This window comes from Zonotrichia albicollis, chromosome 1 (genome assembly GCF_047830755.1).
Source record: "Zonotrichia albicollis isolate bZonAlb1 chromosome 1, bZonAlb1.hap1, whole genome shotgun sequence".
NCBI lineage: Eukaryota > Metazoa > Chordata > Aves > Passeriformes > Passerellidae > Zonotrichia > Zonotrichia albicollis.
Window position 1 is genome coordinate 4,354,003 of NC_133819.1, and position 26,839 is coordinate 4,380,841.

General features: G+C 47.0%; 2 protein-coding genes across 3 annotated transcripts in view; one reads left to right on the top strand and one right to left on the bottom strand.

The window, feature by feature from the left end:
• VILL (villin like) overlaps nt 1–4,796 on the top strand; it is a 40,590-nt gene extending 35,794 nt beyond the window's left edge. Inside the window, exon 20 of the mRNA XM_005491429.4 lies at nt 987–4,796. Coding sequence (XP_005491486.2) covers nt 987–1,100 — 114 coding nt within the window. The 3' untranslated portion in view covers nt 1,101–4,796. The remainder of the gene's footprint in view (nt 1–986) is intronic.
• A 265-nt stretch (nt 4,797–5,061) lies between these two features.
• The window catches only part of PLCD1 (phospholipase C delta 1), a 54,407-nt gene continuing 32,629 nt past the window's right edge, over nt 5,062–26,839 (bottom strand). For both annotated transcript variants that reach the window (XM_005491428.4, XM_005491427.4), the window contains exons 5-15: nt 24,144–24,372; nt 22,752–22,953; nt 20,796–20,940; nt 19,646–19,795; nt 12,543–12,704; nt 11,064–11,220; nt 10,660–10,776; nt 8,913–9,091; nt 7,894–8,026; nt 6,044–6,193; nt 5,062–5,735 (exon numbers count right to left, since the gene is read on the bottom strand). In XM_005491428.4, coding sequence (XP_005491485.2) covers nt 5,644–5,735; nt 6,044–6,193; nt 7,894–8,026; nt 8,913–9,091; nt 10,660–10,776; nt 11,064–11,220; nt 12,543–12,704; nt 19,646–19,795; nt 20,796–20,940; nt 22,752–22,953; nt 24,144–24,372 — 1,716 coding nt within the window. In that variant the 3' untranslated portion in view covers nt 5,062–5,643. The remainder of the gene's footprint in view (nt 5,736–6,043; nt 6,194–7,893; nt 8,027–8,912; nt 9,092–10,659; nt 10,777–11,063; nt 11,221–12,542; nt 12,705–19,645; nt 19,796–20,795; nt 20,941–22,751; nt 22,954–24,143; nt 24,373–26,839) is intronic.

The following is a 26,839-nucleotide window of genomic DNA, read 5'->3' on the forward strand; positions in this document are numbered from 1 at the left end:
GTTGAAGTAATTATGGGGTTTCTGTGGCAGAAAAAAAAATTTAAGTAGTAATTTTTAAAAAATGTTTTCTTCTGGTGGAATTGTTTTGCTCTGCCACCCAGGGGGACAAGGTGACACAGCTGAGAACTAAGCCAGAATTTGCATTTTACTTGAGCTGTAGGTGTATGTTTTCATTTGAAACTCCTCCCAGAAGAAATTATTTTTTTTTTAATTGTCAGAAACCTTGCATTTCAGCAATTTTCAATTTCAGAAGAAATTACGCATCCCAGATTTCCAGTCAGCCCAAGGATTTTGGCAGTGTCTGCAGCTGAATCCAAGCAAGCTGATGGGGGGGACAGAGGATTGATTCCCTCTATTCCCTGTAATCCTTGTTTGACCAATGTCTTGCCCAACAGATCTGGCAAAGGCCAGCACCCATGGCCAGAGCCATGACCCACAGCTGGGCTCTACATGGGTTCTTCTACCCAAAATACCAGGAAAAAAACAAAAACTCAACCTCCCATTCCCACAGGACCTTTGTCAGCATCTCTGATGAGCCCTCTTTCTGCAAACCCTTCTTTCCAGCAATGGGAGTGAACATTTCCAGTGAATATTTTAGGGGAAGGGACTGAGCAGGGGGAGATGCTTTCACTGTGAATCACTGCCCAAAACTCTGGCCAGCAGAGCTTCCCTGGTGGGCCATAAATTGTCCTGGCCACAGTATGATCAACAGGGGCTAAATTCCAGCCTGAGCATGCTAACTCCTCAAAACTGGAACATCTCTTTGTTCTGGGGGGCTTTTATTCCCTGGTGCTTTGGGAAGTGGGATGAGGAGCAGTGGGCTGGGATGTTGCATTTCCCAGCACGAGGACAGGGAGCTGAGCAGGAGCTGTTGGTCTGGAGTCAGAGGTCAGCTCTGGCACAGTGGGGAGGGGATGCAGCCATGGGGGTGCCCCAGGCTCTGCAAAAACCAAAGCTGACCTGTCCTTTCTCTCTCCTCACTGCAGTGCTATCTCTCCGATGCCGATTTCCATGATATCTTCGGGAAGTCCAAGGACGAGTTCTACCAGATGCCCAAATGGAAGCAGCAGAATGAGAAGAAGCAATTTGGACTCTTCTGAGACTGCAGGGGGCATCTGATGACTCTGGGACCAGCCCCTGCTCCCTTAGGAGCTGCAGGAAAGAAGTGCAGGCAGTTCCTCAGTGGTCCCAACCCAGCTCCCCAGTCCAGCTCAGTTATTCCAGCAGCCACTGTTCAGGGGATGGCTTCTTTCTCCCTGCAGACCCAGAACCCCAGGAGGAAAAACCTTTTTCAAGAACAGCTTCTTGACAAGATGTTTTTTGCCTCTTCCTGACACTTTATTGCTGATAGCCATGAAGACAAGTGTGTGCCACACAACTGCATTGTAGCCTCATCTTTCCTCTCCCTTTTGCAAATTGCCACATGCACTAGGCCATGATCTTCCTTCATTTGTAGAAGTTTAAAATTAGTCAAGACAAAGGCCATTTGCAGCTGCTGTGTGAGTTCTGGGTGGGGAGAGGAGGCGGAAGCCCTCAGAGGATGGAGGGGCAGCCTTGAGGTCAGGAACAAGCCAGATGCCTGATGAGGTACTCTGTGAGTGACACCAGACATTTCTGCCCCTTCTCACAAAAAACAGCAGGAATTAGTTCCAGATTAACATGCATAGCCCAGGCAGGTAAAACACATGAGAACCTGGTTTGGGGGATAAAAGCACTTATTATGAGCATATTTATTAGCTGATGTTTCCAGAGGATGATGACACTGAAGGCTAGACACAAATATTGATTTTTGACTGCCATACAAGACTCTATTTTTTTCCTCATTTAGACAGCAATCTGCAATCTCACCTGGCCTCCCTGACTGTGGCCAGGTGAATGTCAGAGTCCACCTGGCCACAGAGCAGAGGCTTGAGGAAGCCAGGAGGGGTTTGGGTGTGACCTGAGGCAGAGGGTGTCCTACTGAAGCTTTTATCAGGCTCCATCCCTGTGATGTCCATGAGAGTGCTGGTTCCACACTGTGGGATCAGTCTGGCTGGGGAGGGCAGTGGGAAATGTGAGCAATCAGTGACTACAGGATAAAACTGTAAACTAAAGGAAGAAGCACCACCTTAAAAACTCAGACAATGTGGGTTTGCAGCTTTACTCCATTTCCAGCCTGATCAGTGATTCCAAATAAACATCCAGCAGCAGCCCTGTAAGTGTCTGTGATCAGCATGGGGGGGTAGGATGGCAGCAGATAAAAGCTCTGCAGGGCCACAGATCCTTCAAACACCTGGTCACCAATGGAATTTTGGATTTTTTTGAACAGAAAAGAAAAAACTGAGGAGGTGGAGCCCCTTCTGTCCCCAAGCTCCAAGTAGCTCAGGCCATTTGTTCCCCATGCCCACATACCCTGCTCCTGAAGCCCCCACTGGCAGTGAGCAGCAGTACCTGGCCGGACTGCCCTGCCCTGCTGCAGGGATGTGGGATGGAGCTGGGGAGCTCCAGGCTGTGGATTGAGGGGCAAAGAGCTTTCATTCACATCCAGGACCACATCATGGTGCAGAAGTATCAGAATCTGGCTGGGCTGGAGAACTTTTGTGTTTAAGAATTGGTAGTTAACTCAAATAAACCCCAACCCCATTGTTATGTCTCTGTTCCTACCACCACTTCATCCCATTTCTGCTTGAGGGCACAGCCCAAAACCCTCTGGAACTCCCTGTGCAGAGTAAGTTAAGCATCAAGCAGAGACACAAATCAGCTGAATTACCTGTGTGATTGCTCCTGTTGTGTTCACAAGAGATGCAATCAGTGCACATTACCCACGTTTCAACCTCTGTTGGCCCTGCTGGAATCAGCAATATTTGCCTTGCCTTGCTGAGGAGTGCTGCTGCCAGCTCCCAAATTGAAGAATTGCATGTGCTCCTCAGTAAGATGCAGGAATGCCACCTACCTGTGGGCCTGACCAGCTCCACACAGTCAGATGAAGACCAGCCAAAATACAGTCAGATTATAGAGATTAGGCCAGTTTGCCACAAATTGCTTAAATTCCTGTGGCCACCATGCTCACCAGCATGAGTGGAGTGCTCCTGCCAGCACTCAGGAACCAGCCTGGGATTTCACAGACCACAGAGCTTTCTGATACCTGATCTGATGAAAACTGCTGCTGCTGCACTCCTCATGGGGGAGTTGCTTTTACTCCCTACCTCTGATTGCTGAAAGATCCTCTCCCACTCCTCCCTTTGGTGCCTTTTGCTGTGATGTCAGTGGCCATGTCCTGTTTCTGCAGCTCTTCCCTCTTGTGGGGCTCCAGCACTTCCTGATCTGTTCAGAGATAAGCTCAAGTGGTAACAACATGGGCATGTCCCTTCCTCTGGGGAGAGAGACCTTGCAGCATTGTCATCATGCTCTGCCCACCCCATCTCCATCTCAGCTTCTTTCCTACCTGGCTCTAGCAGCTTTCCCCAGCTGTTCCTATTTGATAAAGGATGTTTTTTCATCCCATAGATCTTGCCTACCTCTAAATGCAAAACAAGCAGGGGAAACCTCAACTTCTCTGTGTGCAATCCATCTAAGCCCACCCTGACCCTGGCCACCTGGTCTCCCACTTCTCTGATGCTGGCCACAGCAGGCTTTAGCTCAATAATCCAACTGAAATCTAACCTTGCCACCCAAAAAATGCAAATAATAAGTTCACAGCCAACCCAGCAGGCTGATCTGACCTCACAGAGGAACAGAATCACAGAATGGTTTGCATTGGGAGGGACCTTATAGATCATCCAGCTCCAACCTCCTGCCATGGACAGGGACACCTTCCACTGTCCCAGGCTGCTCAGAGCCCCAAAAGTGGCCTTGAACATTCCCAGTGATGGGGCATCCACAGTTTCTCTGGGAAACCTCTTCCAGTGCCTCACTGCCCTCACAGGGAAGAATTTCTTTCTAATTTGCCCTACAAGAGCTGGTGTTGGTGCAAGTGAGGGGGCAGGAGCATTTCTTACCACTTTCACCTCTGATTTTCATCCCATGGCTCCCTAAAACAAAGTGCTGAGAGAGCAGAGACCAAACTCAGGCTGTCCCTGGGTGGGAGTCCAGGATGTTCCATCCCTGGCCTTCAAATGTGTCCCCAGCAATGTGCCCCATCCCATTGGTGACCTGGAGAGACTGTGTCACTGCTCTGCCTCACTGGCCACTCCTGAGCTCTTCCAGCTGGCTGGTGGTTAATGCAATATCAGCCCTTGAGGTGTGGGTTTAATTCACATTTAATCTGGCAATGGTTTACAACATCACACAGTATTGTAGTCAAGAGGAAAAATCAATGTGTCCAATGTTTACTGCAGCATAACAAACTCCAGGGAGGGCTAAAAGAATCCCAGCTTTGCAGAGGGCCTAAAAATCATTAAATCCAGGCTGTTTTGGACTAAAAAATAAGATGACCAGAGTATGTTTAAAAGGACAATAACATCTTTGGTATCATCTTCACCACCAGGGATCAGAACTGCCAGGAATCCTGACAATTTAAGAAATCAAGCAGGTCTAGCTCCAAATTCATGTATGTTGCATTCAAGTAGGACAAAGAGGCAAATAGTGACAAGTAATTGAACGCTTCCAGAATTCATTTTAAACTTTTAATAGTCTAACATACTGTTAGCAACACAGCTGGCACTTCAAAATATATATTATTTTATTTCAACAATATTCCTTTAACTCTGTAGCTCTACTTGAAGACAAATCACTCATTGCCATAAATACTGTGTTGTTCTCAAAACATTCTCATGCTGGGTTACCTCTACAGTGCAACTGGGACCAACATCTACTTCCTGTCTGTTAAAAAATGACATTTTTCTGTAAAAACACAAAGTTTTACTGTATTTAAAAAACAAAACAAAACAAAAAAAGCCCTGCTGGCAGTTGAGCCTGCTCCCTCTGTCTTTGGCACAAGACCTTCTCTGAGGTCCCTTTGAGTGGGTTTCACTTTGGGTCAGAGGGAAATCTGCTGTTCGGCAGCTTCTTTCTCCTTCACAGGATGAGAGCAAGGCTTTGAATGCAAAGTGGCCTGGCTGGGAGCCAGGCACACAGGCAGAGTAGTGCTCATGTATTTTTTATTACAACACAAAAGGAAACTCGGGTTACATAACACGGGGCTTTGTAGTGCAGCTTTCTTTTTTAATCTGTAACAGAAAGGAGGGGAATGGTGTCCCCGTTTAGGGCTTCATATGGTGAAAGATGGGTGACACCTGCAGTTGCAAGGAGCCACCTGGCACCTGGCCACTGATTGCAGTGCTGAGGGAGACTTTTCCTTGCACAGATGTTGGGTGCTGTGCCCAGATGCCTGACCAAGCCCAACCCAAGAGCTGTACTTCGCTAAAAAAGGAGTCCCTGTCCTCTCGCTAAAAGCAACGTTAAAAACATGGAAATAAAGTGAACTAAAACCACAGCTGGATCGGTTGAACAGGTACAAAAGGATTAATCTCATCAGCAGCATCAGGATGTTTCCAGCAGCAGGGAGAAGGTCGATGGCTGTCTCACACCAGGGATCCTATGGAGCACCGAGTGCTGCTCCAGGGCAGGTGCTGGGGACTGACCCTGGCACTGGCAGGGCTCTCACACACTGAATTCCTTCCAGGTCTGTAGGGAGGCTCTCTGTGGCCTGGGGGAGCCAGGCTGCTACTCACAGTCCTGGATGTTGACGAAGACAAAGAGGGTGGAGGAGGAGTAGGGGTCTCCGTTCTTGGTCAGGAGATGGATGTGGCGATAACCTGGGAGCAGAGACACAGATGGAAAATGGCCTTTAGTCCATCTGGAAAAATGTTTGCTCATGTTTGCCAAGACCCTGCACAAACACCTCCCTGTCTCAGAGCATTTTGTCCCCATTTCCCACAGGGTGCTGAACAGGCAGGTCCAGAGGCACAGCTCTGAGCATGGGTAACACAACATGCCCAAGGCCTCTGATGACAACAGGTGCCCAAAAAATCCACTCTGACCCCAGCTCTGATGGATCTGGATCACTCATCCAGGACACTGGAGCTTCTCAGAGGGCTGTGAGGAGCAGGCAGCAGGGCCTTACCTTGCTTCAGACTCGTGAAGGGAAGGGTGTACTGCCCAATGAAGTCATTCTTGGTCGACATGTCAAAGTCCTCCACCACAAACCGGACCAGGGCGAGTGCAGGGATCTCTATGTCAAATGTAAACTCTTCATTCCAGTTTGGGTTAAAGCCTGGGCAACACAGACAAGGATGGAGGTCAGAGATGTCAGCAGTAATGGTGGCCTGAGGTGTTTGCACATGGATGGAGACTTTTCCTGCCTATCAATCTAATCTGACCCAGACCAAGGCTCTGAGGAGGTGCAAAGAGCCTTGTTCCCAGCTTTGATACTGTGATTTGCTGCCTGGAATTAATAAATCCTTCAGCCTGTGCTGTTCACTGCAGACCTTGGTCCTAGCAAGGAGTGAGGATCAGGACAGGGGAGGAACTCAGCTCTGCTCCACAGGCTCTTGCTGGGTGGTGCATGGATGTCTTTGGTTGCCATCGGACCAGATGCAAACTTTTATAGCCCTAAACCAGGGGAGGGAAGAGAGGAAAGCTGTGCTTTTGTGTTGAGACAGCCTTCTGGGGCCTTAAGCCTCTCCAACTGCTTGAGATAATCCATCTAAGCACCACTCTGTGCCCCAATTTCCCTGTCTGCAAGAAAAGTTAATGAGGAGTGTCTGATTACAAAAAGCATAATCAAGTCTGGATAAGGGTCACGTGGTCCAGAATCACAAAGCAAACAAAGCTGAGACCCACACACATGAAATGCAGAGCAAGCTCAGCGCCCTCTCTCCAGGCCATGGCAGTGCAGTGTCAATAAACCACTCCCCAGGAGCAAACAGGAGAGGAGATCCTGTTAAAAGCCCTGCTGCCTGTGCAGAGCAGAGACCAAGGACAGCAAAATGTCACCTGGAGCTCGCTGGTCCTGCAGGGTTTGTGAGGAATTCAGCAGGAGAAAGGGATCTTTCATGTGGAGGTGCTGAGATGGGCCTGGGGTGTCTTTATTGTTTGATCTGCTTTCCACAAGGCAGCACTTATAATTTCAGCATCATTCCAGTATTGTTCCAGCTAGGGAAGGGCTGGCCAAGGGGCTGGGAGTGCTCAGCAGCCCTGAGGAAAAGGCCTGGCAGGGCTGAAATGTTCCCTACACAACTTTCACTTGACAGGCCGTAAAAATTATTGTAGGTGACGGAAATGGCCACGAGCTTTAGGAGGCAGGCCAGATTTATTCAAACAGGAAAGAGGAAAAGGAAAACTTTGTTAGTAGGCAGGAAAATATGCACCAGCTTTCCAGTGCTTGGCTCTTACTCCACACAGAAAAGCAGATTGTGCAGAAGGCCATGATATCAAACCCTCAGTGCACAGAGGGAAGTCACAGCCATGTCCGATTGGTAAGAAATGGTTCTTCAGCTTCTGAGATACTCAAAATTCATCTGGGCAATACCCTGAGCAGCTTGAGTAGACTTTGTGTGGCCCTACTTTAGGCAGAGGCTGGAAAAGACACCCGTGAGCTTCCTTGCATCAATCTTTTGTGAGTTTGTGACACTTTTGGGGTACACGCAGCCCCACAAGACAAGAAGCTTCCTCTGGGAAGATCCTGATGAGAACCCCTGCACACCAGGTCAAACCCAAATGCATGGAGGTAAAGAGCACTTCCAAAGTTCTAGCTCTGCAAATCTGGCAGCCTGCCCCAAACAACCCACATGGCTGATGCTGTTTTACAGGGAATTTCTGTCTCCAAACAAAAGAATAGCAACACCTCAAGTATCTGCTTAGTGTGGGCAGGATTGGGTGCCCTGGGTGGGTCTGCCCACAGGGCAGCAGCCTTGCCAAGGACCAGAAAAGGTTCCTGCTCATGGGATTGGAGCTGGGAGGAAAGCCCCTCACCGTTGTTCTCGATGACTTTGGTCTGCTTCTTGTTGTTGTCCTGCTGGACCCCGTGGATCTCTATTGTCACCTTGGGATCCACAATGGAGTTCTTGCTTTTGTTCACCTTTGGCAGCTGCTGGCCAGAGATTATCTGTGGAGGAAACAGGGGAGGAGATCAGGACACCACCAGGAGAGGGGGCTCCCTGGAGGATTCCCTCTCCTTCCCCAGGAGTGAAGGATCTGCTGTGAGAGGCTGGTGCTGCCCTTTCAGAGCTGCTGCTGTGACATCCTCCAGAGGAAGCTCTCATGAGCTAAAGCACCAAAGGAACCTTGCTGCAGCCCAGCCAGCTGCCTTGGGGACAGACAACTTTTCTGAGTGTCCCCAGTGCTCAGCTGGTCCTTGGGAACACCAGAGGTGGCTGCATGCCTGCCTGCACAGTTCTGGAACAACAGCAAATGTTGGCATTAACCTGTTACCCAACTGTCACAGACATCTTGTATGAAAAATCCTTTCCTTAGGATTTTTCCTCCTGAGAAGCTGAGAGGCCTCAGGAACAAAATGTAAACAATGATTATCTGCTGCTGTGAAATGCAACAGGTGGATCTGAGATTGGCTCATGTTGGTTGTTTCTAATTAATGGCCAATCACAGCTGGCCTGGACTCTCTGAGCCACAAACCGTTGTTATCATTCTTTCCTATTCTATTCTTAGCCAGCCTTCTGATGAAATCCTTTCTTCTATTCTTGTAGTATAGTTTTAATGTAATATATATCATAAAATAATAAATCAAGCCTTCTGAAACATGGAGTCAGATCCTCTCTCTTCCCTCATCCTTGGACCCCTGTGAACACTGTCACACCCAACATTAAACATGTGAGCAGATCCCTGGAGGATCCAAGTCCATGAGAGCCCCCAGATATGGGAAATCAGTAGGGTTAGACAACATTGAAGGTAGGACCAGAAGAAGGAGAAGGTACAACCTACACACCCCCCAAAAAGTGGATGTTACTGAGATATTTCCCAATTTCTATTCTTACTCTAAGCAGCAGCTTCTTCTTTGTCCCCCAAGTTCCTTCTGTGATGGATTTTGGATTGAATTTGGTTTGTTCATCCCGGAGGAATTCTGGCTTTAGGACATAGCCAGAAAACCCATTGTCCTGGAAGCGGCCCTGGTACACATCCATTTCTGTGCCTGCTGTCTGGAAATTCAGGGCAACTGCAACATAAATAAATAACTTCAGTCACTCAGTGAAATCAATAGGAATCCTTTCATGCTAATTCTGTTCACATGAAACTGCACTTCATGGACATAAACATTGGCTTTTCCACGCTTCAAAGAGCAGTGGTAAACTCTGACCCTCACAGCCTGCTAGCCCTGAGGATTTCTTGCATTCAGAGATGACAGAGACAGGAGGAGCCATTGCAGCCATCCTGCTCTTCCCATGATCAAAAATTGTCCTGCAAGGAATTTCTGCCACCTAGAACAAGTGCAGCTTTTACATAAACCTCTTCATTTCTATGCTGAAGGAGCTCTCTCCTGCAGTGAAGCCAGCAAATCCATCTCAGATCATTTCACTGGCTACTCAGCCTCATTATAAAATCTCCTTTCCAGCCCAGAGCTGCCTGTTTTCATTTGCCATCCTGAGGGGCATTGATGCCTCTGCTGTTTGGACTGGAGAGCTCCTCATTGTCTGAACTCCTCAGGTGGCAGCACAGAAGCTGTGATTAAATCACCTCTTTACTGTCTACTGCCCAAAATAGATTAAGCCTCACTGCTGTCCTAACACCAGGCACATTCCTTGTATTTCTCCCAATTTGTCAATACCTTTTTCTAAAGGCATTGATGTAAAACCTGGAACAGCCTCAGTGATACCACACAGGGAGTGCACATGGACCCAGCAGCTCCTCAATGATCCCTTGATTTCCTCAAGGATGATTTTAAACTCTTTAAGTTTAAAGACACCTAAGACATCTCTTAAGACACAGAAATTTATTCTGGTTGCATGTCCTTCATACCTGGTCATGCTTGAAGGCTGAGAGCATTTTAAGGCCCTTCCCTATTTTTCCACCTGCAGCAAGACTTTGATAACTGCAGCACACTGGTCTTCCTGGCAGCTGAAGGTGTTCAGGGCTTCTAGAAAACCTTATTTTGAGTGCCCAAATAGTGGATTCAGGTCTGGCCTTCCTGTACCCCAAGGGAACTGATGGTGCCTCCCAAGGACTGTCCTGAGGCCAGACAGCACAAGGGCTGCTACCATGGCTGCAGGACCCATGGAGCTCATGCTCCCTCCTCCTTTGTTACATGGCAATAACTCTGCTGACAGTGAAACTGCAGGGATTTGCACATTAATGTGCAGAAAAACCTCTCCTGATGGATTTGTGAGACAGAACATGGTCCATGGGAAGTCACTGTATCACCGTGATATTTTATGAAAAATCCCTTGGACAGGATTTCTTCTCATGGCAAGATGAGAAGCTTCTCCCCACTTTGCTGCTTTGGAATGTGATTTGGAGAACTGTTTACCCAGCATGTGAATTGTTTTAATTTAATGAACAATAAATATAATAAAATAATAAATCAGCCTTCTGAGAGTCAAAATAGAATCAAATTCTCATCTCTCACCTCATCCTGGGGACCTCACAACACCACAACACTGGGCATTATTTGGAAAACTGATGTCTCCCAGTGGCTGCAGAGCCTCTGGCGGCAAAGGGCTTGAGATTCTGCCTCACCTGGAGCCCCTCCCCAGCCAGGTGACCCCCTCCAGCCCCAGAGACACCCACCAATCTGGCAGCCAACATTCCACAGGTCCACGGGGCTGTAATTGGAAGAATCCGTCCTCCAGCCTGCGGGGTAGATACGGCTCAGGTGCCTGATGTTGTGATGGATAAAACTGGTTCCTACAGAGACAGGGAAAAAAACCAGAATTTTTTATCCCCATCCCTTTCAGTGGTGGGGCTACTTTTATCTCTTCTTGCTGCTGCTGTGTGTTCCCCTCTGCCTGTCAAGTCTGGCTGAATGGGAACCACCTGCAAAAATGCCCTCCTTGAGAATATTAAGTTCTTCCCACTTTTCTCAGTGACATACTTGACCAAAGAGACCATAACCCATGTCTTTGGGCTGCCTTTTCCACCAGCAGCTGTCCCTTTCTGGGGAGCAGGGACAGAGGAGGGCAGGACACACTCACCAGACTCCTGGGCCAGTTTCAGAGCTTTGCTCTCTGAGAACGATGACATCTCATAGAAAGCCCGAGGATGGTTGGGGTCATCAAAGCCGTCAAAGTGGACACTCTTGCAATAGACAACTGTGTCCGACAGCTCCTTGGCCAGCTTCAAGGTGTCACTCTAAAAACAGGACAGCGAGAGGTTTGTGGGGAGGTTTTGCTGTCGTGCTCAAAAGTGCTAATTGTGTTTTCCCTATAGGACCCATGGGGCTTCTCTTTTCCACCACTTCCACCAGGAAAAGATGCACACTCTCAGTGGCTGCTGCTGTGCCCTCTGTGTCACCCTGTGCAGGAACGGCTGAAAAAGGATTCCCTCTTTGTTGGTGGGACACCTTTCCTTGCTGCTCCCTGCAGGATCATTTTTATTTCAGCACCCACATCTGTCTCCAGGTGCTAAAGTTTATAGCAGAGCCTTAGCAATGACTTTTCCATACTGTCCTGGTCCCAGGCATGCCAACCTGGAAATAAAGGGAATAAAAGGGTGTTTTGGCCTCCACAGAGCTTGGGCTTTTCTTCCCTTTGAATCAGGAAGTTGTCACAATGCTTTGATGACTCCAACTCCACAGCCACATTAATTGGTGCAAGTGAGAGTCCCCAGCTCCCATCAGGGGCAAGAAAAGAAAGTCAAAAGGTGTCAGAATGTCAAAATAATGTACACATTACTGACTAGAGAACAGAGAAATAAATAAGATCTGCAAAGAGTGAGCAGCTCATCAAAGGGAAATATAGATCAGTCCTGATACAGAGGCAATACCAAACATCTTTGCTTTCAGAGGGGCTGAATGTGTCTGTCACCTGTGAAGCCACCCCATGACAGATATGGTCTTCACAAGGACCTGCATGCTGGAAAAATCCATTTCCTCACATGAGGGGGCAGAACACTTGTGTCAAGGTCAGCCTTTTCCTTCCAGCAATCATCATACAAATTGCTTTAACTGGCCACCCCTTCCCCATAGATCCTCCCTTCCTCTCTGCCTCCTCCATGTCAGAAACAAACAGCCAGTGAGGTTGCAGGCATATCCCAAAATGTGACTGGAAAAGCCAAAGTCATGACTGTCCCATGACAAACAGATTTCTGGAAATAAGACAGAGATTGAACATGTGCCTTTCCACTGCTTCCACAGTGTGCCCTTGCTGCAAGGTCCTCCAGTCTCATTTTAGAGAAAGAAGCCAAGCTTTATGCTTGGCTGGCTCTGCAAGATCTCTGTTTGTGCCTGGGACAGAGATCATTAAGCTGGGCAAGCACCAGGATCCTCAGCCCCAGCAACTTCAACAATTCACCCTTACATATCCCCAGCTGAGTAGCTGAAACCTCACTGAGACCTGTCTTGGCTGGGAACACATGAAAATTTGTATTTCAACTGCTTTTCTTTTTTTATTTTTTTAGGTGTGGTACAAAACCCATTTAAAAGTGATTTCTCAGTGATTTCTTCTTTCACTCACCTTTCCCTTCTGCTCTACCTTGGTCTTCACAGACTCATCTTCAATTTCAGCTGCTTCATCTTCATCAGAGACATCCTCAGCCTCCAGGTTGTTGTTCCCATTGGTGGGGTCCTCCTGCCTGCTCAGCTTCTTGCCTTTCACCAGGATCTTCCCTTTCAATTGCTGCACAAGGAGAAGTGGACAAAATACCTGGTGGTTAGAGAAGATTCTGGCCCACCCTGAAAAAGCCCCTCAGTAACCAGTGCTTTGACAGTCACATCAGTGACTGGTTATTACCCAGAGACACAGATAAAAATAAGTCTGTTTTTACACTGGGGCCCTGCCCAGCCTCTAAGACCACAAGCCATGAGTCTGAAAACCCCAGAGAGCCCAGTGATTCCCCTCTTCTATAGACCTGACCATCCCCTCAACCAGATAACTTAAACAGTTGGGCTGTTAAAGACAATTAAAATAGCCTTCTTTCCCCGCCCCCAACACTGAAATGTTGCTCAGAAACAAGGCTGAGCCTGGAGGTCTGGGCTGCTGGAAGAAATTTGTGGCACCATTTTTGCCCCTCTGTGTGGCCTGTTATTTCATAAATTTATTAATTATAATTTATTTCATAAAATTATTAATAAATTTATGAATCACCCCTCACTCTGCAGTGTGTGGCTATAAACCTGTGCACTGGAACTCTGGAATCTGGATCTCAAACTCTGGAAACTGTTTGAGATCCAAGCAGGGACTGAGGCACTGCAGCCACTGCTCCACAGACATTTTAATGGGCAGGGAGCTCCAGTGAGTTCGGGACAGGTGCCTTCATGCACAACAGACATGGAATTTTATTACGTTTGTCATTCTGCAGGTGAAGCCTTAGGATGCTGACAGCCTCAGGAGAATTTCCAGACCCTTTCCTAAGTTACTCCTCTTCAGGAACAGCTTCTCCTGCCCCTGCTCTGATGGTACAACACGGAGCACAAGCAGCAGCATGGGCCAGTGCACCACAGCTGGGTGCACAGGGAGTCCAGGGAGCTGAATTAATTCTCTCCAGCCTCTTTCAAGGTTCACATGAAAGCCCTTGTTGGAACCCTGGATGGTGAGAATTTCAGATTTCTGTGCTGCCAGGCACTGACCCCCAAGACAACACTGCATTGACCTGAGGCGATGGAGAAGCTTCCAAAATGGAATGGTAGAACTGGGATTGTGGGTGTGGAGTTTGGATAGAAGTGTGTGATACCACAGGGTGGGAAACTTAGGGTTTAAGGGTTTAGAATATAGTAATATATATAAAGCAAGATGGAGGTTTGGGGTGGAGGCTGGTCCTTGTTCATCTTCTTGTTCTTCTTGTTCTTCTCCTTCTTCTCCTTCTTCTTCTTCTTCTCCTTCTCCTTCTCCTTCTTCTCTTTCTCCTTCTTCTTCTTCTTCTCTTTCTCCTCCTCCTCCTCCTTCTTCATCTTCTTCACCTTCTTTTCCATGGGTTTGGGTGATTTTGTGTAATTGGATAAAAAAGTCCACATTGCAGGCCATGGGTGGTTAGTTATTGGGTTAAAAGTAAAAATAATTGAGGTGTCATTTCTTAATTGGACAATTTATCCTTAAAAGGCCTTGCAGAGAGAGAGATGGGGCTCCATTTTTAGTTTGTTAGAGTGAAGTGCTGTAGAACTCAAGGGTTTGTGAGACTGTAACATAGATAAGAACTGATAAACATCTGAGTCCCAACAAGAAATACCATCTCACACATTTAATCCTGACCTTGGCAAAAAAAGAAGCAAAGAATCCACAGTCCCTCACCACTGATGTATCCTTTGCACAAGCCCTGGCTGTGGGAGGAAGGCTGGAGCCTGGGCAGGGATGACAGAGCCCCAACAAGGCAGCAGCAAGGCTTGGGACAGGGAGAAGTATTCGGGAAAAGGTGACTGGGGGTGATCTCCAGGTGTGGGTTATGCCTCAAAATCAAGAGCACCACTGGGCCTGGCAGCTCAGGAACAGAGATTTGCTGCCACCTGGATGTGTTTGGTACTCCAGGCTTTGGAAGGTATAAGTTATTCCAGAAAAATGCTATATTGGAATTAGGCAGTACAGCCCCTTAAGTCTGTGTAGCACGTTCCCCTTTCCTCAGCAACACCCTATATTTACCTCTTCTGCAACAGTAAAAGCAACAAAACCCCACCACATTCAAATGACAGGACTGTGAAAAACCAAGAATCTTTTATGAAAGAACACAGGGGAAATTTGAATCTTTTTCAAAGGACACAATTCCCCCTTTGCACCCTTTGTGGGTTCAGGCAAATTGTATCATGTCCTTACAGAGAGCAGCCCCACTCCTCAGCACCTGGCAAAGCTGTGGGTGAAGCTGGGCTTGAGCAGAAATCCAACCCTGGCCCCTGAGGCAGCAGCTGAGAGCATTTTTATTCAGCTATAAATGAGCTGTTCACAGTGGGGCACTTTCCCTGTCATAGGCGATGGTGAGCTCTCTGCACAGAGTAGGGAGACAAAACAATTCCTGCTCTAGGTGGGAACCAAGGACAACCAATACAAGTTTCAGGCCCAAGAGCACCAACAGTGTGAACTGAAGAGAGAAAATAAGGATGGTACTTCATGGGCTAAAGCTGGAATGGGACAATGAACTGCAAGATGCAAATGGAGCAGAACTGATCAAAGTGAGAGACCCAAGCAGCGCTCGTGCATTTTGTGACCACTTTGGTTCACTGTGGGCTGGGCTCTTGTGCTGCCCAAGGTGGATCCATTGAGGCCATTTAATAAATACCTAATTTACTCTTTAGCTCTGTGTAGGCTCTGTTCCAGGTCAACCTTCTAATTCAGCCTGCACACAAGTGGGAGGTGCAATTCCTGGCACAGACCAACCCCACATGGCTGAAGAACATCATGAGGGAAGGCACAGCAACACAGCCTCCACTTTGTCTCCTCACCACAACCCATTCCAGGGCTGCCAGCAGCAGGTCCTCAGTGCTGCTGTTTATCCTATCCAGCCTCTGGTTCCTCTGGGAAACCTTGGATATGGGGCAGATGCTCCCCATGGGCACAGGACCTGCTCCTATGCCTGCAAGGGAGAGCAGGCCATGTGCCACCTAACTCAGAGGAGATCCATTTGTCAGAAGAAAGGGTGAGTCTCACCCCAAAGAGAGGCATTTTCATCCCCATTTCCTGCAAAAGCTGCTATCCTGTAGCAGCACTGCAGTGAATTCCCCCTGCAGAGGAAGTAAAGTCCTAAATCTGAAAGTTTATCTTCTTTACTGAGGTTTTAAATAAGCTGATATAGACAGTCACAAACACACAGTGCCCTTGCTCCATCTCTCCTGGTTCCCCTTCATGTGATATTAAGTATTTCTAGCCTGAGGGAGAACACACTCAGCTCATCAGTTCAGCTCTGCTGAGCAGATCCCTTGTCTTAGGAGGAAGCAATAGCTGAAATACCCAATAAATGTTCTCCAAGTGGACCATAAAGCCATTCCAGCTGTCTGTGGGAAGCCCAAGGTGGAGTACAACCTCAGGAAGGGCTACAAGGACATTGGACTGCACTGAGAACACACAGTGGAGTGGCTGCTGGAGCAGATGCAGCTCTTGCCCTATGAATGGCATTCCTTGGTCCCCATGAAGTGGAGCTCATCTGCTCTCCCACCTCTTCCACTGCACACTGAACAAGCTCAGCTCTGCAGGTGAAATGGTTCTGACAACACTGGGATATGGAAACCATCTTAAAGGAAACACTGATTTTACCAGAAGCAGCAGAGCTGTAACAAGCAGGGGATTTTAAAAGATCTGCATGCACAGGTTTATCCCACCTGAAAGCTTCCTGTCCCCAGGAGCACCCTGAGAGCCACAGCAGGGTCTGAGCTCCAGTTTTCATCTCAGTGGGAATGGAGGATTTGTAAAGTGATCCATCTCAACAAACTTTCTGTGGCTTCAGCACCTCCTTTAGAGTCAACAGAGAAAACCAAACACTCCCAGGGTGTGATTCCTCCTCTGTTTGGACAAACACTGAGGAGGAGGAGGAGGTGCACCACACCTCCAACTCCTCTGTTTCTCCAAAGGAGCCCTAAGTGAGGTACATGGATACACAGGCTCAGCACTGCCTCCTGACATCCCACCCTCAGGATGAGGATGACAGGAATAATGGATTTGTCTTTACAAACAAGCTGTGGTAGATAAAACCAGCACTGGGAGATAAAAGAAACAATGGGAAGGATTCCACTGATTGATGAATGAAAAAAGATATTTGCTTTCACAAATAAAATTCAGGTTTGCTGAAAAATGAAATTAGACATTGAAAGATGAAAGAAACAATGGGGAAGAAAAATCCCTAAATTCCATAAGAATTAAAAATTAAAAGGGAGGGTTGTACATTAGAGGGGAATCTCTGGTATCAGGTGTATCAGGAAGTCTGTACCTCTCAAGTACCTCAGAAATGAGGAAAGAGAGAAGGGAAATGCCTCCAGGAAATCGGGATTTAAAGGGAGGCTGCATCCTCCAAAAATTTGAGAGATCCCAGGGGAATGCCCCATGGCCTCTCCCTTTATTGGAATAAAGTAAAAGGACTCCTCTGTCTCCTTTTTGGACATAAACCTCTGGTGTTTGAGGATTAATCTTCCTCACAAGGATATCCACCTCTGCAGACTTCTGGAAGCTGTGAGGAATAACATGTTCACATTCCTGAGGAGAATCAGATGCACTACCTGGTATCACATCTCCACCTGTGCAAGTCCTTCAGCTGCAAACTGAGGCGTTGCACCAGCAGTGAGCAGCACCAGAGGATGAAGAGAGACTCCAGGAAAGGGGAAAAAAGGACATTTCTGAAGGAGGTTTTGAAGGATTGAAGGAAACTCAGCTCAAGAACTTCAGGCAAGAAGATGCACCACAGACAAACTGAGCTAAGGATGGAGAAACAGAGATGTGCAGATGGACCTGAAGCCAGTGACACAAAATGTGTGGGTAATGCCCAAAGGCACTGTCCTCATAAACAAGGAATTCCAGGGACACAGAACTGCAGGGGTTTCAGACACGTGGATACACTGAATAGTTCCAACACTGGGAGCAGTGTTAGTCTCATTCTAGGACTGTGACTTTGCAGCATTTCTAGCTGGGATGTAGGGACAAGGCCAAGGGGCCCTGGCACACCCCTGTGAAGAGGGTGGGATGGGATGGGACAGAAGGAAAAGAACCCACCAGCAGCTCCTCCTTACAACCCTGGTGCTGCCTGTCTGTGGTTTTTCACATAATTCACTATTGGGACCCAAAGACAGCAGCTTGGGGGAGGTATTTAGATAATCTGTGTACTCCAACACTGCTCCTGAATGGAGCTGAATAAATCAGATTCCTGCCCCGGGCTGTGGTGTGAATCGTTAGCACCAATCCAAACCGTGTCAATCTTCCTTTAATTACTAACCTTGCCCTGCTGACACAATCGGCAGCAATCCTTCGACTGTTTGTGTTTACAGCCTGCAGCCCTTTGCCCAGTGGCAGATCCCACCCTTTTCCTGATATAAAAAATACCCTTGTTGTCCCTGGCTTCCCCCTGTCAACAAGGGAGGGAAAAGCCAAGAGGTTCCTGGTTTGTTTGTTTGTTTTTCCCTCATGTTTCAGTTTCAATGTATTTTACACCCCCAAATAATCAGCATTTCAGCCTTTTGCACTGTCCTACTTCACACAGCATGAAGGCAGAGGAAAAGTACCAGAAGGAAAAGGATAGGTGTTGTTGCAACACTGGCAATATTTCTGTGTTTAAACTAAATGGATCAATCCCTGCAATGGAGCAGATCAGCCCAAATCCATCCCCTAGGGTGGATCTGGGCACTGTGTTCAGCTGGGGCCAAGTGTCTTTTTGGCAATCAAAATCAGGTTAGATGAGCACAGGCATGGAAAAAACATCTTTGGGAGGTTGGGGTCATCCCCTTCCACTCACAAATCACACATTGCTTTGCTTGGTGTCACACATTGCTTCGCTTGGTGTTTCTCCTTGCTCTCATCCTATCACTGCCATCAGCTGAAAAGCCATCAGCACTTTTCCTGATCCTGCACCAGGATAAATAACAAGTCAGGAGGGGACACTCAAGATGTGTTTTTCCAGCTCAGTGAGAGCCTGCAAAGATTGATCTCTATGCTGGGAGTGTCCTCACCCAGGCAGAGTCACTTCTCCCATGGAGGCACCTTGTCTGTGCCAGAGCCAAGGTCCTGCTGAAGCAGCAGCAGTAAAAATTCCAATTCATCCTAATTTATTGCCCTGGTGCTTAGGGACCAGCCCAGAGCAGCTTCCCTCTGTGCCAGGCATTGCATCAAACGAGGCATGACACTCCTAAAGAAAAGGAGAAAGTCAGAAAGAGAAAGGAGATAAAGGAAGAAAGGGAAATAATATAGAAAATAGTCTTGGTGGATTGTTTTCCTCTCCTTTCTCCCCTGCTGACTGCCAGCTTTATCTCACCCACAAACTCCTTCCAGCTCTGAATAGGCATGTTCATCCAAGTTTTGGAGAATGAGCAAAGAAATGCAATTTAAAGGGAACTAACCTACAGCTAACCCTTCAGGATTCTGTTTCTGCTAAGTGCTAAGGAAAACAGACAGACAGACAGAAAGAAAGACAGAAGGAAAGAAAGAAAGACAGACAAGAAAGACAAGACAGAAAGACAGAAAGCACAAACCACATGGGTGGAAATAGATTAATGTTTCCTTTTGGCTCCTCTTTCGGAGACATATTTTCCATATCAAGATTCCATTTCCAGTTTTTTTCTGTCAGCTAATGATTTCTACTGATTTATACTGGTGAACCACTGTTGAGTGCTGTATATCTCTTTCCTCTTGCAAAGCCAGGGCTCAGCTCCCAGCCTGTCAGCTGCAGGGAATATTTTATTCCTGGGAATAAAAGGGGCATCTCTAGGCAGTCTCCTCCTTTTCTTTTTCCTCCATGGACATCTCCATCCCCACCAACCCAGGCCATTCCCAGTGGCTCCCCCAGGACACTCTCAATGGCAGGACACTCTGTGTTTAACACACTTCAGGCTCCTTGAAGTGGTTTTCCCCTTGAGTTTTGAGCTTTGCACTCAGCAGGAAGAAAAACTTCCCCTCTTGTCCAACCCTCAAAAGGCAGAAAGTGCTGGAGTGGCCTTGCTTACCTCTGGGGAGGGGAACTGGGACTTGTTTCCATCGACTGGGGCGACCAAGAGCATGTCCTGCAGGATGGTGGTCAGGTGCTGGGCCATGACCTTCTGCTGCTCCACGCTGCAGTGGTTCTCCAGGGAGATGATGACAGGGTATGGGGAGGTCTGGAACAGCAAGAGAGCAACACACACCATCAGTGAACCCTGTGCTTTCACCAGTCTACAGCAACAGGTATGAACCCCAGTGCTGCTATGTCTGGGATGTCAACAGGAGGGTCTGATATTCTCCTAAAGCAAGGATTTGTTAAAAATGGAATTTGTTAAAGTAGTTACTCAGATCTGTGCTGATGCCTTCCAGAGATGATGGTCCAATGGAGAAGGCACCAGGATGGGTCAGGATTGCCCCTCACAGCCCCTGTGCCTCCATTCTCCACTGGGGGCCAGAGCACCTTCCTACCCACCTTCAGAGGAGGGACTGGGAAGGGGGTTTGAAATCACAGGGTTTGCTCAAACCCTTAAGTGATATCAATCCTTCATTCCTGCATAGGCCTGGTCTGGTTCCCTGTGCCCCCCAGGTCATTTTGTGTGCTGAAGGCATTGTCATTATTGTCACTGTCACTCCTTTATGGCCTCAAACAAAACTTGGCACCAGCTCCCCAGCACACTGAAGGAAAACAGCAGAGTCCAGTGAGGCTGGACAGACCTAAGATTTTCTGAAGCCTGCTGTCAATCAAGAATCCAACCCAGTTCATCCCTTTTAAAGCAGAATAAAAGCAGCCCTTCATGTCCAAAACATGCTCATGGGTTCCTCTAAACAAGAAACAGACCCTTAGACATCAAAGCCACACAAATCATGGGCTTGCTGGCATTTCCCACCAGGTTTGCTCAGGATTATGAGCGTAATTTTCATTGTAGTGAAAATGCACAGGATGGTCCAGGATGCAGCTGTGCTGGCACAAGTTCAAACTCATCCCTGGATGGTGCTCTCCCTGTCCAACAACCCCTACAGATGGATTTCTGCAGGAAGCAGAGCATGGATGATCAGACAGAAGGAGCGGGAATTTCTCTTGTCCCCATGAGGTGAAGCTGTCATTGCTTGTGCTCTCTGCTGGGAGGAAAGAGCTCTACTGCTTGTGCAATATGAGACAAAGTCCCTCCTCCTTACTTGGAATGCATAGTTCTTGATGGCCTTAATGACATCACTGAAGAGGATCTTGGAGGTGAGGGTGTAGCCGTGATAAATGACGGGCTCCGAGTTGGGGCCGTCCCAGCAATCCAGCTCCACACAGCGACAGCCTTTGGTCAGGGCTCTGGAAACAAAGAAGGGACTGGTTGGGTTCCACACCTTCTGCTCCATCTCCAGGTGAGGCTACATCAGGCACAGGCACTGCCTGGGAAGAGTGGAGGGAAGTTCAGGAGCAAGGGAGAAGAAAGGAGCTTGGAAAAGCAGGAGAGCAGATAAAGGATGGGATCAGGTAGAATCAGTGTCAGCAAGGAGAGCTCAAGGCTGAGCAAGGAAAGCACAGAAGGATCTGAGAAATAAGGTAGTGAAAGTCCAAGGTAGAATTATCCAAAGAGTAAGACAGAGTGAATGTCAGATGAGAAAGGACACTGAATACTGTGCCCCAAACCTTTCCCCAAAGATGGTGAAGAGAAGAGAAAATCAGGAGAGGCTGAAGTGGAAGAATGACAGTCAGAAGACTGTCTCAAAGTTTAGATGATGTGATTTCTTCATCTAGATCTGATATGACATCAATCCTCAGAGCTGGGATAAAGGCCAGGAAGGAGTTTTGGGAACTCCACCGTGGCTGAGGAGACTGCTGAGGGCCAGTTTCCTAAACCAAGTCTACAGACTGAATTTCCATGTGAAATTCCTCCCTCTACATATCCATACTTCCATTTAAACTTATTTTCAAATGTAGATTCCCTCACATCTATCTAGGAAGTGATCTTGTCTCTTTTACAGTAATTCCCTAAACATTTCAGATCACACAATTCCTTTAACTCATTGCAATAGAATCACAGAATGGTTTGGGTTGGAAGGGACCTTAAAGATCATCCAGTTCCAACGCCCTGCCATGGGAAGGGACAGAGCCCTGTCCAACCTGGCCTTGAACACTTCCAGGGATGGACCATCCACAGCATCTCTGGGAAACCTGTTCCAGAATAATGGGATTTTTTTTTTTTGTACAACCCAAACATACATTTATAATTTTAAGACTGTGTAAGATGAATTCAAAGAGCTACTGAGAAGTAACCTGTGCCAGATTTCACTCTCAACACTTTTGACCTTGTGACTCCAGTCAGGTTGCTCCTGAGAATGAGATAAGTCATAAACAAAGGCAGAACTGCAGCCATTGACTGGCTCATGAGGAAACACTGTCTCACCTGATAAAAACAAGCAGTAATGTATTGTGGGTGTGCAAATTACTAAAGGTCACTGCACCCATCTGGCCATGAGACATCAGATGCTGTTAAAGGCAGACATAGGCAACACCTAAAGCTCTAAAGAACACCTAAAGTGCAAGGGTGCTGTGGGAATATCTGAGATGATAAAAAGGCATCAGGTGCAAATTCTGTTGATCACTCCCCCTGCTCATATTCCAATGAGGACTCTCCAAAATAAACCCCAGCATGGTTGAGGGGACAGTCCCTGTCGCCATGGGCCTCTCCCAAAAGGCAGCACAGAGCATAAGCACCAGGGCACTATGCATCATTTTGGCTTCTCCCAGACCTGCAGCCCTATCCCAGGAGGAATCTTGCCATCTTGTAAGCTCCTTGCACTCTCTTGTGCCGTATTTTGGAGAATGCAACACCCCCTCAGCATCATGCTTAGAGAACACCAGGCCAGAGGGCTGTAATCCAGCCTCCAGTGACTGTAGATATTTTATACTGCTTCCAAATGCAGTAATTATACATCTACACTCAGGTGGACACCAGATGAGACTCAGGTCAAAGAGCTGTGACAAAGAGCTGGTTTGGAAACAGCTCACCCTGGAAACCATATTACCTGCTCTGGTGGGAGATTGCTTCTTGATCCTTGCACCCATCAGCACAGACACTTATGTCTTCTGAAAGAAAGAGGTTAACTCCCAAACACACACAAACACACTCTCGTTACCTGATGTAGGCCTCAGTGCTGCTTGGCCCTGTGATCTGGTCTTCCATGAGATAGGTGTTGTGTGAGGATGACACCAGGTAGTGGCTGAGAGGTTGGGTCATGTCCTGGTAAACTTTCCTGTGGGAGGGGTTGAAGATGTTCCCCTCATCTGACAGCAGGTACATCAGGAAGCCATCCTTCGTCATGGCATTGCCCCTCTTGGCTGTCAGACAAACAGAGAGAACACCCCACAGTGAAAATGAGATGCCACCGGGCCGTGCTGCCACCTTCACCATGGTGCTCTCCGGGAGATCCCAGAGGCAAAATGTGATCCCCAGGAATTCAGTGAAAGCAAAGACATGATATTCTCCAGACAAGGATGACACCTTCAGCTGCCTGAAAATGCTTTTAAAGCCCTTCCCAAGCACAGATTTTTATGACACTTACGTGGCTTTTTATTACACTTTATTTGTCCTTGATAACATCTTAAAAGTGTCAAAGACAGACCTTACTTCATCTGTCTCCAGAGATTTACAGCACGAAAATCTCTGCTTGAGCATTTCAAGGTTTCTTTGCACCAACCCAGAGAAGCTGCCAGATGTCTAAACACAGCCAGATAAATCCTGTCTAGATTATCCAACTAAATACTTAATTTGCAAAGAGGAAATACAAAATTACTCCCCATTTTGAGGGACTGAACTAGATCTCCGCCTAATCCTAAAGCCTGACAGCTGCAAAGCCTTGTCCCTCTCCTGAAGGAATAGCAGGATAGTGGAAAACCAGCCCAAGATTCTGAGCTGGCTCTTGGAACCCATCCTCCAAGGTGCTCCAGACTGATGATTCACCCACAGTCTGAGCAGACAGACAGCTCAGTGTCTGCCTCCTAAACAGCTGTCACCCCCTTGGCCTCTCCTCAGAGATCCCATCTGCAGATGGCTTCACAGGTGCCCACCATCAAGGACATCTGCCTCCACCCCAGCTTCTGGAGAACACAAATATTGCTCCATTCTCAGCCTTGAAAAGCCACATGAGGTCTGGGCACCTGAATAACCCATCTGAGTCTTTCCCTCAGGGTTTTCATCATCCTCCAGTCAAACCTGTATCAATCCCCCTCCTGCTGTTCAGTGCACCCAAAATAAAACTGAAGAGAGAGATTTTCCAGCCTCTCCTCTGCCCTCCTCTCCTAGCATCTCTAGGAGGGGAGGGCAGAGGAGAGGCTGGGAAATCTCTCTCTTCAATTTCATTTTAATAAATAAATATGTTAATGCCCCCCTAGGAGAGTGGTGTTTTAGAAGCAGCTGTGAGGAGAAAGTAATGCACACGACTGCAGAAAAAAAAAGCAACAGCAATGCAATCCATAGTTCATCAAAAAAGCAAGATTTTGAAGCAAACCAGCCAGGGTTTTCAACTTACCTCTTTCATTGGGCTCATATCTCTGAATTAAGGCAGGGGCAGCAACAACAGCATCTTCTTCCTGCTGCACCTCATAGAGAAACCTCACCAGGTTCTGGCAGGACATGAACCCCTCTGGGTCCGAGTACATTTGGAAGATGCTGTCTATTTCCTTTCTCTCTGTCAGTATCTTGTAAAATTCCTCTATCTCATCATCCTCCAGAGCCTCTGTTTTGGACTTGTCACAGTGCTGTAAACGTAGAGGGGAGAAGGAGTGAAAACCTTCTTTCCTTCTGGCATAGGCCAGCCGTAATCTGCACCAGGGCTACACAACGCAGAACACAAAATAATTGCAGAGAGTTACTGGCCAGCACGTGGTCAATGACAATGGTTCTCATTGACAAGGCCAATGGTCAAAAAAAATTACAGTTATTGGTATTTATACATTGTCAGTGAGCTCAAAAGAACCAGCCTTGAGTTCTATCATTTGGTGGGCTTCAGTCAGGACAGCTCAAAATAATCCAAGCACAAATCAAGCGTCAAAAGAATCTTAATCTCAGGGAAACAATTAACTCTATTCAATTATGATAGAGTATAGCCAAAAACCCAGGAAATCAAGTGAAAAGAACCCTTCCTTTGACCTTAGTGGCTCAGACCTCAAGAGGCTGTCAAGACTCACAGTAGGACTGTTTGCAAAGATGGCATCAAAAACAAACTTAAAACCCCCACATGTACATGTTTAGGTATGAAAAAATCCACCTATCCATGGAAATTTTCCATTCTCATCCAAAAGCAGCCAGGTAACAAAATCCGCACAGATTTCAAATCAGATATAATCTTCTCACAAGGAGCTGTAATTCAGGTTCTCCATCTTCCTCTGGGGTTTGAACTTTTCCAGTAGATACCATCTGTGACAGAGCACCACAGCCAAGGACTTGATTGACCATGAAAGATGGGGAGCTTGAGATAGACATGTTAATGTCTCCATCAAGGACACAGCTTTTCCAATAACAAGTTGTTCTAGTTTATTTTAAATACTCCCAGGTTCCATTTTTCATCAGAAACAACTTTTATTTTTTTTCCTGTGGCAGATCCCGATATTAATTTTGTTGTTTGTTCCTAGCAGAATTCTTCAGCTTGTCAAACCAGAGGAATTTAATTGCTTTCCATCTTTGATCCCCTGTGACAAAGTTATTTTCCTGGCTTTTATGAAGAAAATGCCTGTCTCAGTTTAACCAGTAATCACACTAATCTCAGCCTAGCCCTGCCAGTGATCTCAGCAATGGCCACAGTGGCTTTGGCAGTGTCCCAAGACGATAAGGAGGGACTTTCATCCCCTGCAAATCTTTCACTATCTGTTTAAGGAGCACATATAAAGCCAAAGAACATTATCATGATGCCTAGCATTTCACAAATTGAAGTGACAGAAAAACAGAGTTCAACTTGTCCTGACTTCAGAACCTGCTGGGCAGAAGCTACAGGCTCATCTCAGGGATGGGACAACCTGTGACATGCTCAGTACTACAAACACCTCCAAAATAGGTTTGAGAGTTCAAGAACTGCCTTTTCCTCACTGCCTCCCATGCCTGTGATCCTGCTCTGTGGCTCTGGCAGATCCCCCAAGCTGAGCTGAACATGATGCTTAGCAACTGCAAAAGGAATATAAAGAGGGAAAGCAGCTGGTGGAGACAGCAGGGATGTTGTGAATTACAAATGTTCTTTTCTTTAAGACATGACAGGGAAAATGACAAGATATTCCTCCTAGAAAACTGGCATTTTAAGTGGTGTGTGCCTGGGGAAGTTTATTCATTAGTTGCCATTAAAGGCTGTGATGAAAACAGGGCAACAGCAGCAGAGTCAAACTCCAGGACACATCAGATGCTCAGTATAAAAGTGGGTTCCTTCTGTTTTGGCCACAAGAGGTCCAAATTAGAGAAGCTCAACCCAAAATACTGTGTTTTACCTCCCATGTATGCATCACAAGCCATGAGTCCTGCATGACCCTTGGCCTGGCAGCAAAAACACCTTTCTGATGCATCAGAATGAATATTCAGGTTAAAATGAAGTGAGCAATGGCAGGAGCTTTGCATCATTTCTGGTTGCATTGCAATATGTTCTACTCCAGTGTCCCAAACCTGGATGTGGACACAGAGTCATGAGAGGAAAGGCAAAAATAATGTGAGAACATGCCCTGCAGCCCCCACTTGAGCCCCTGCTCACCCTTCCTTCCTGTGACTAAATGAAGAAAAACTCTGTGAGACAGAAAAGATCACCCTTTAATGGGCTGTAATGCCCTGGTCCATCTAGGCTGAGGCAGGATGCAAACTGAAAATGTAATTGCTTTAAGAGCAGGACAGACCCTTCCTGGAGGCAAATCAGCCCTCAGGAGATCTGAATTAACCTCCAAAGAGCCTCTCTTTCCAGGGGCTATACAGGAAACTTTAAAATTACTTGCTTAATGATGGTACTCCAACTAACTCTCTGCATTTCCACGGGTTGAATCAAGGTTTAGCAATTACTTGAAGTCTTTAAGCAAAAAGGATTAATTTCATCAAGTTTCCTTTCCTGGAGCTCCCTTGTAACTACTGGGACAGCAGAAGAGGTTCATTAAATAAGAGGAGACTGTGCCTCTAAAATAAAAAAAAAAGGAAAATAATTGAAAAAAGGGTGATTTTTGCTTTTTTTCAGGTTGTTGATGTGTGAAGATGTGGGAATTT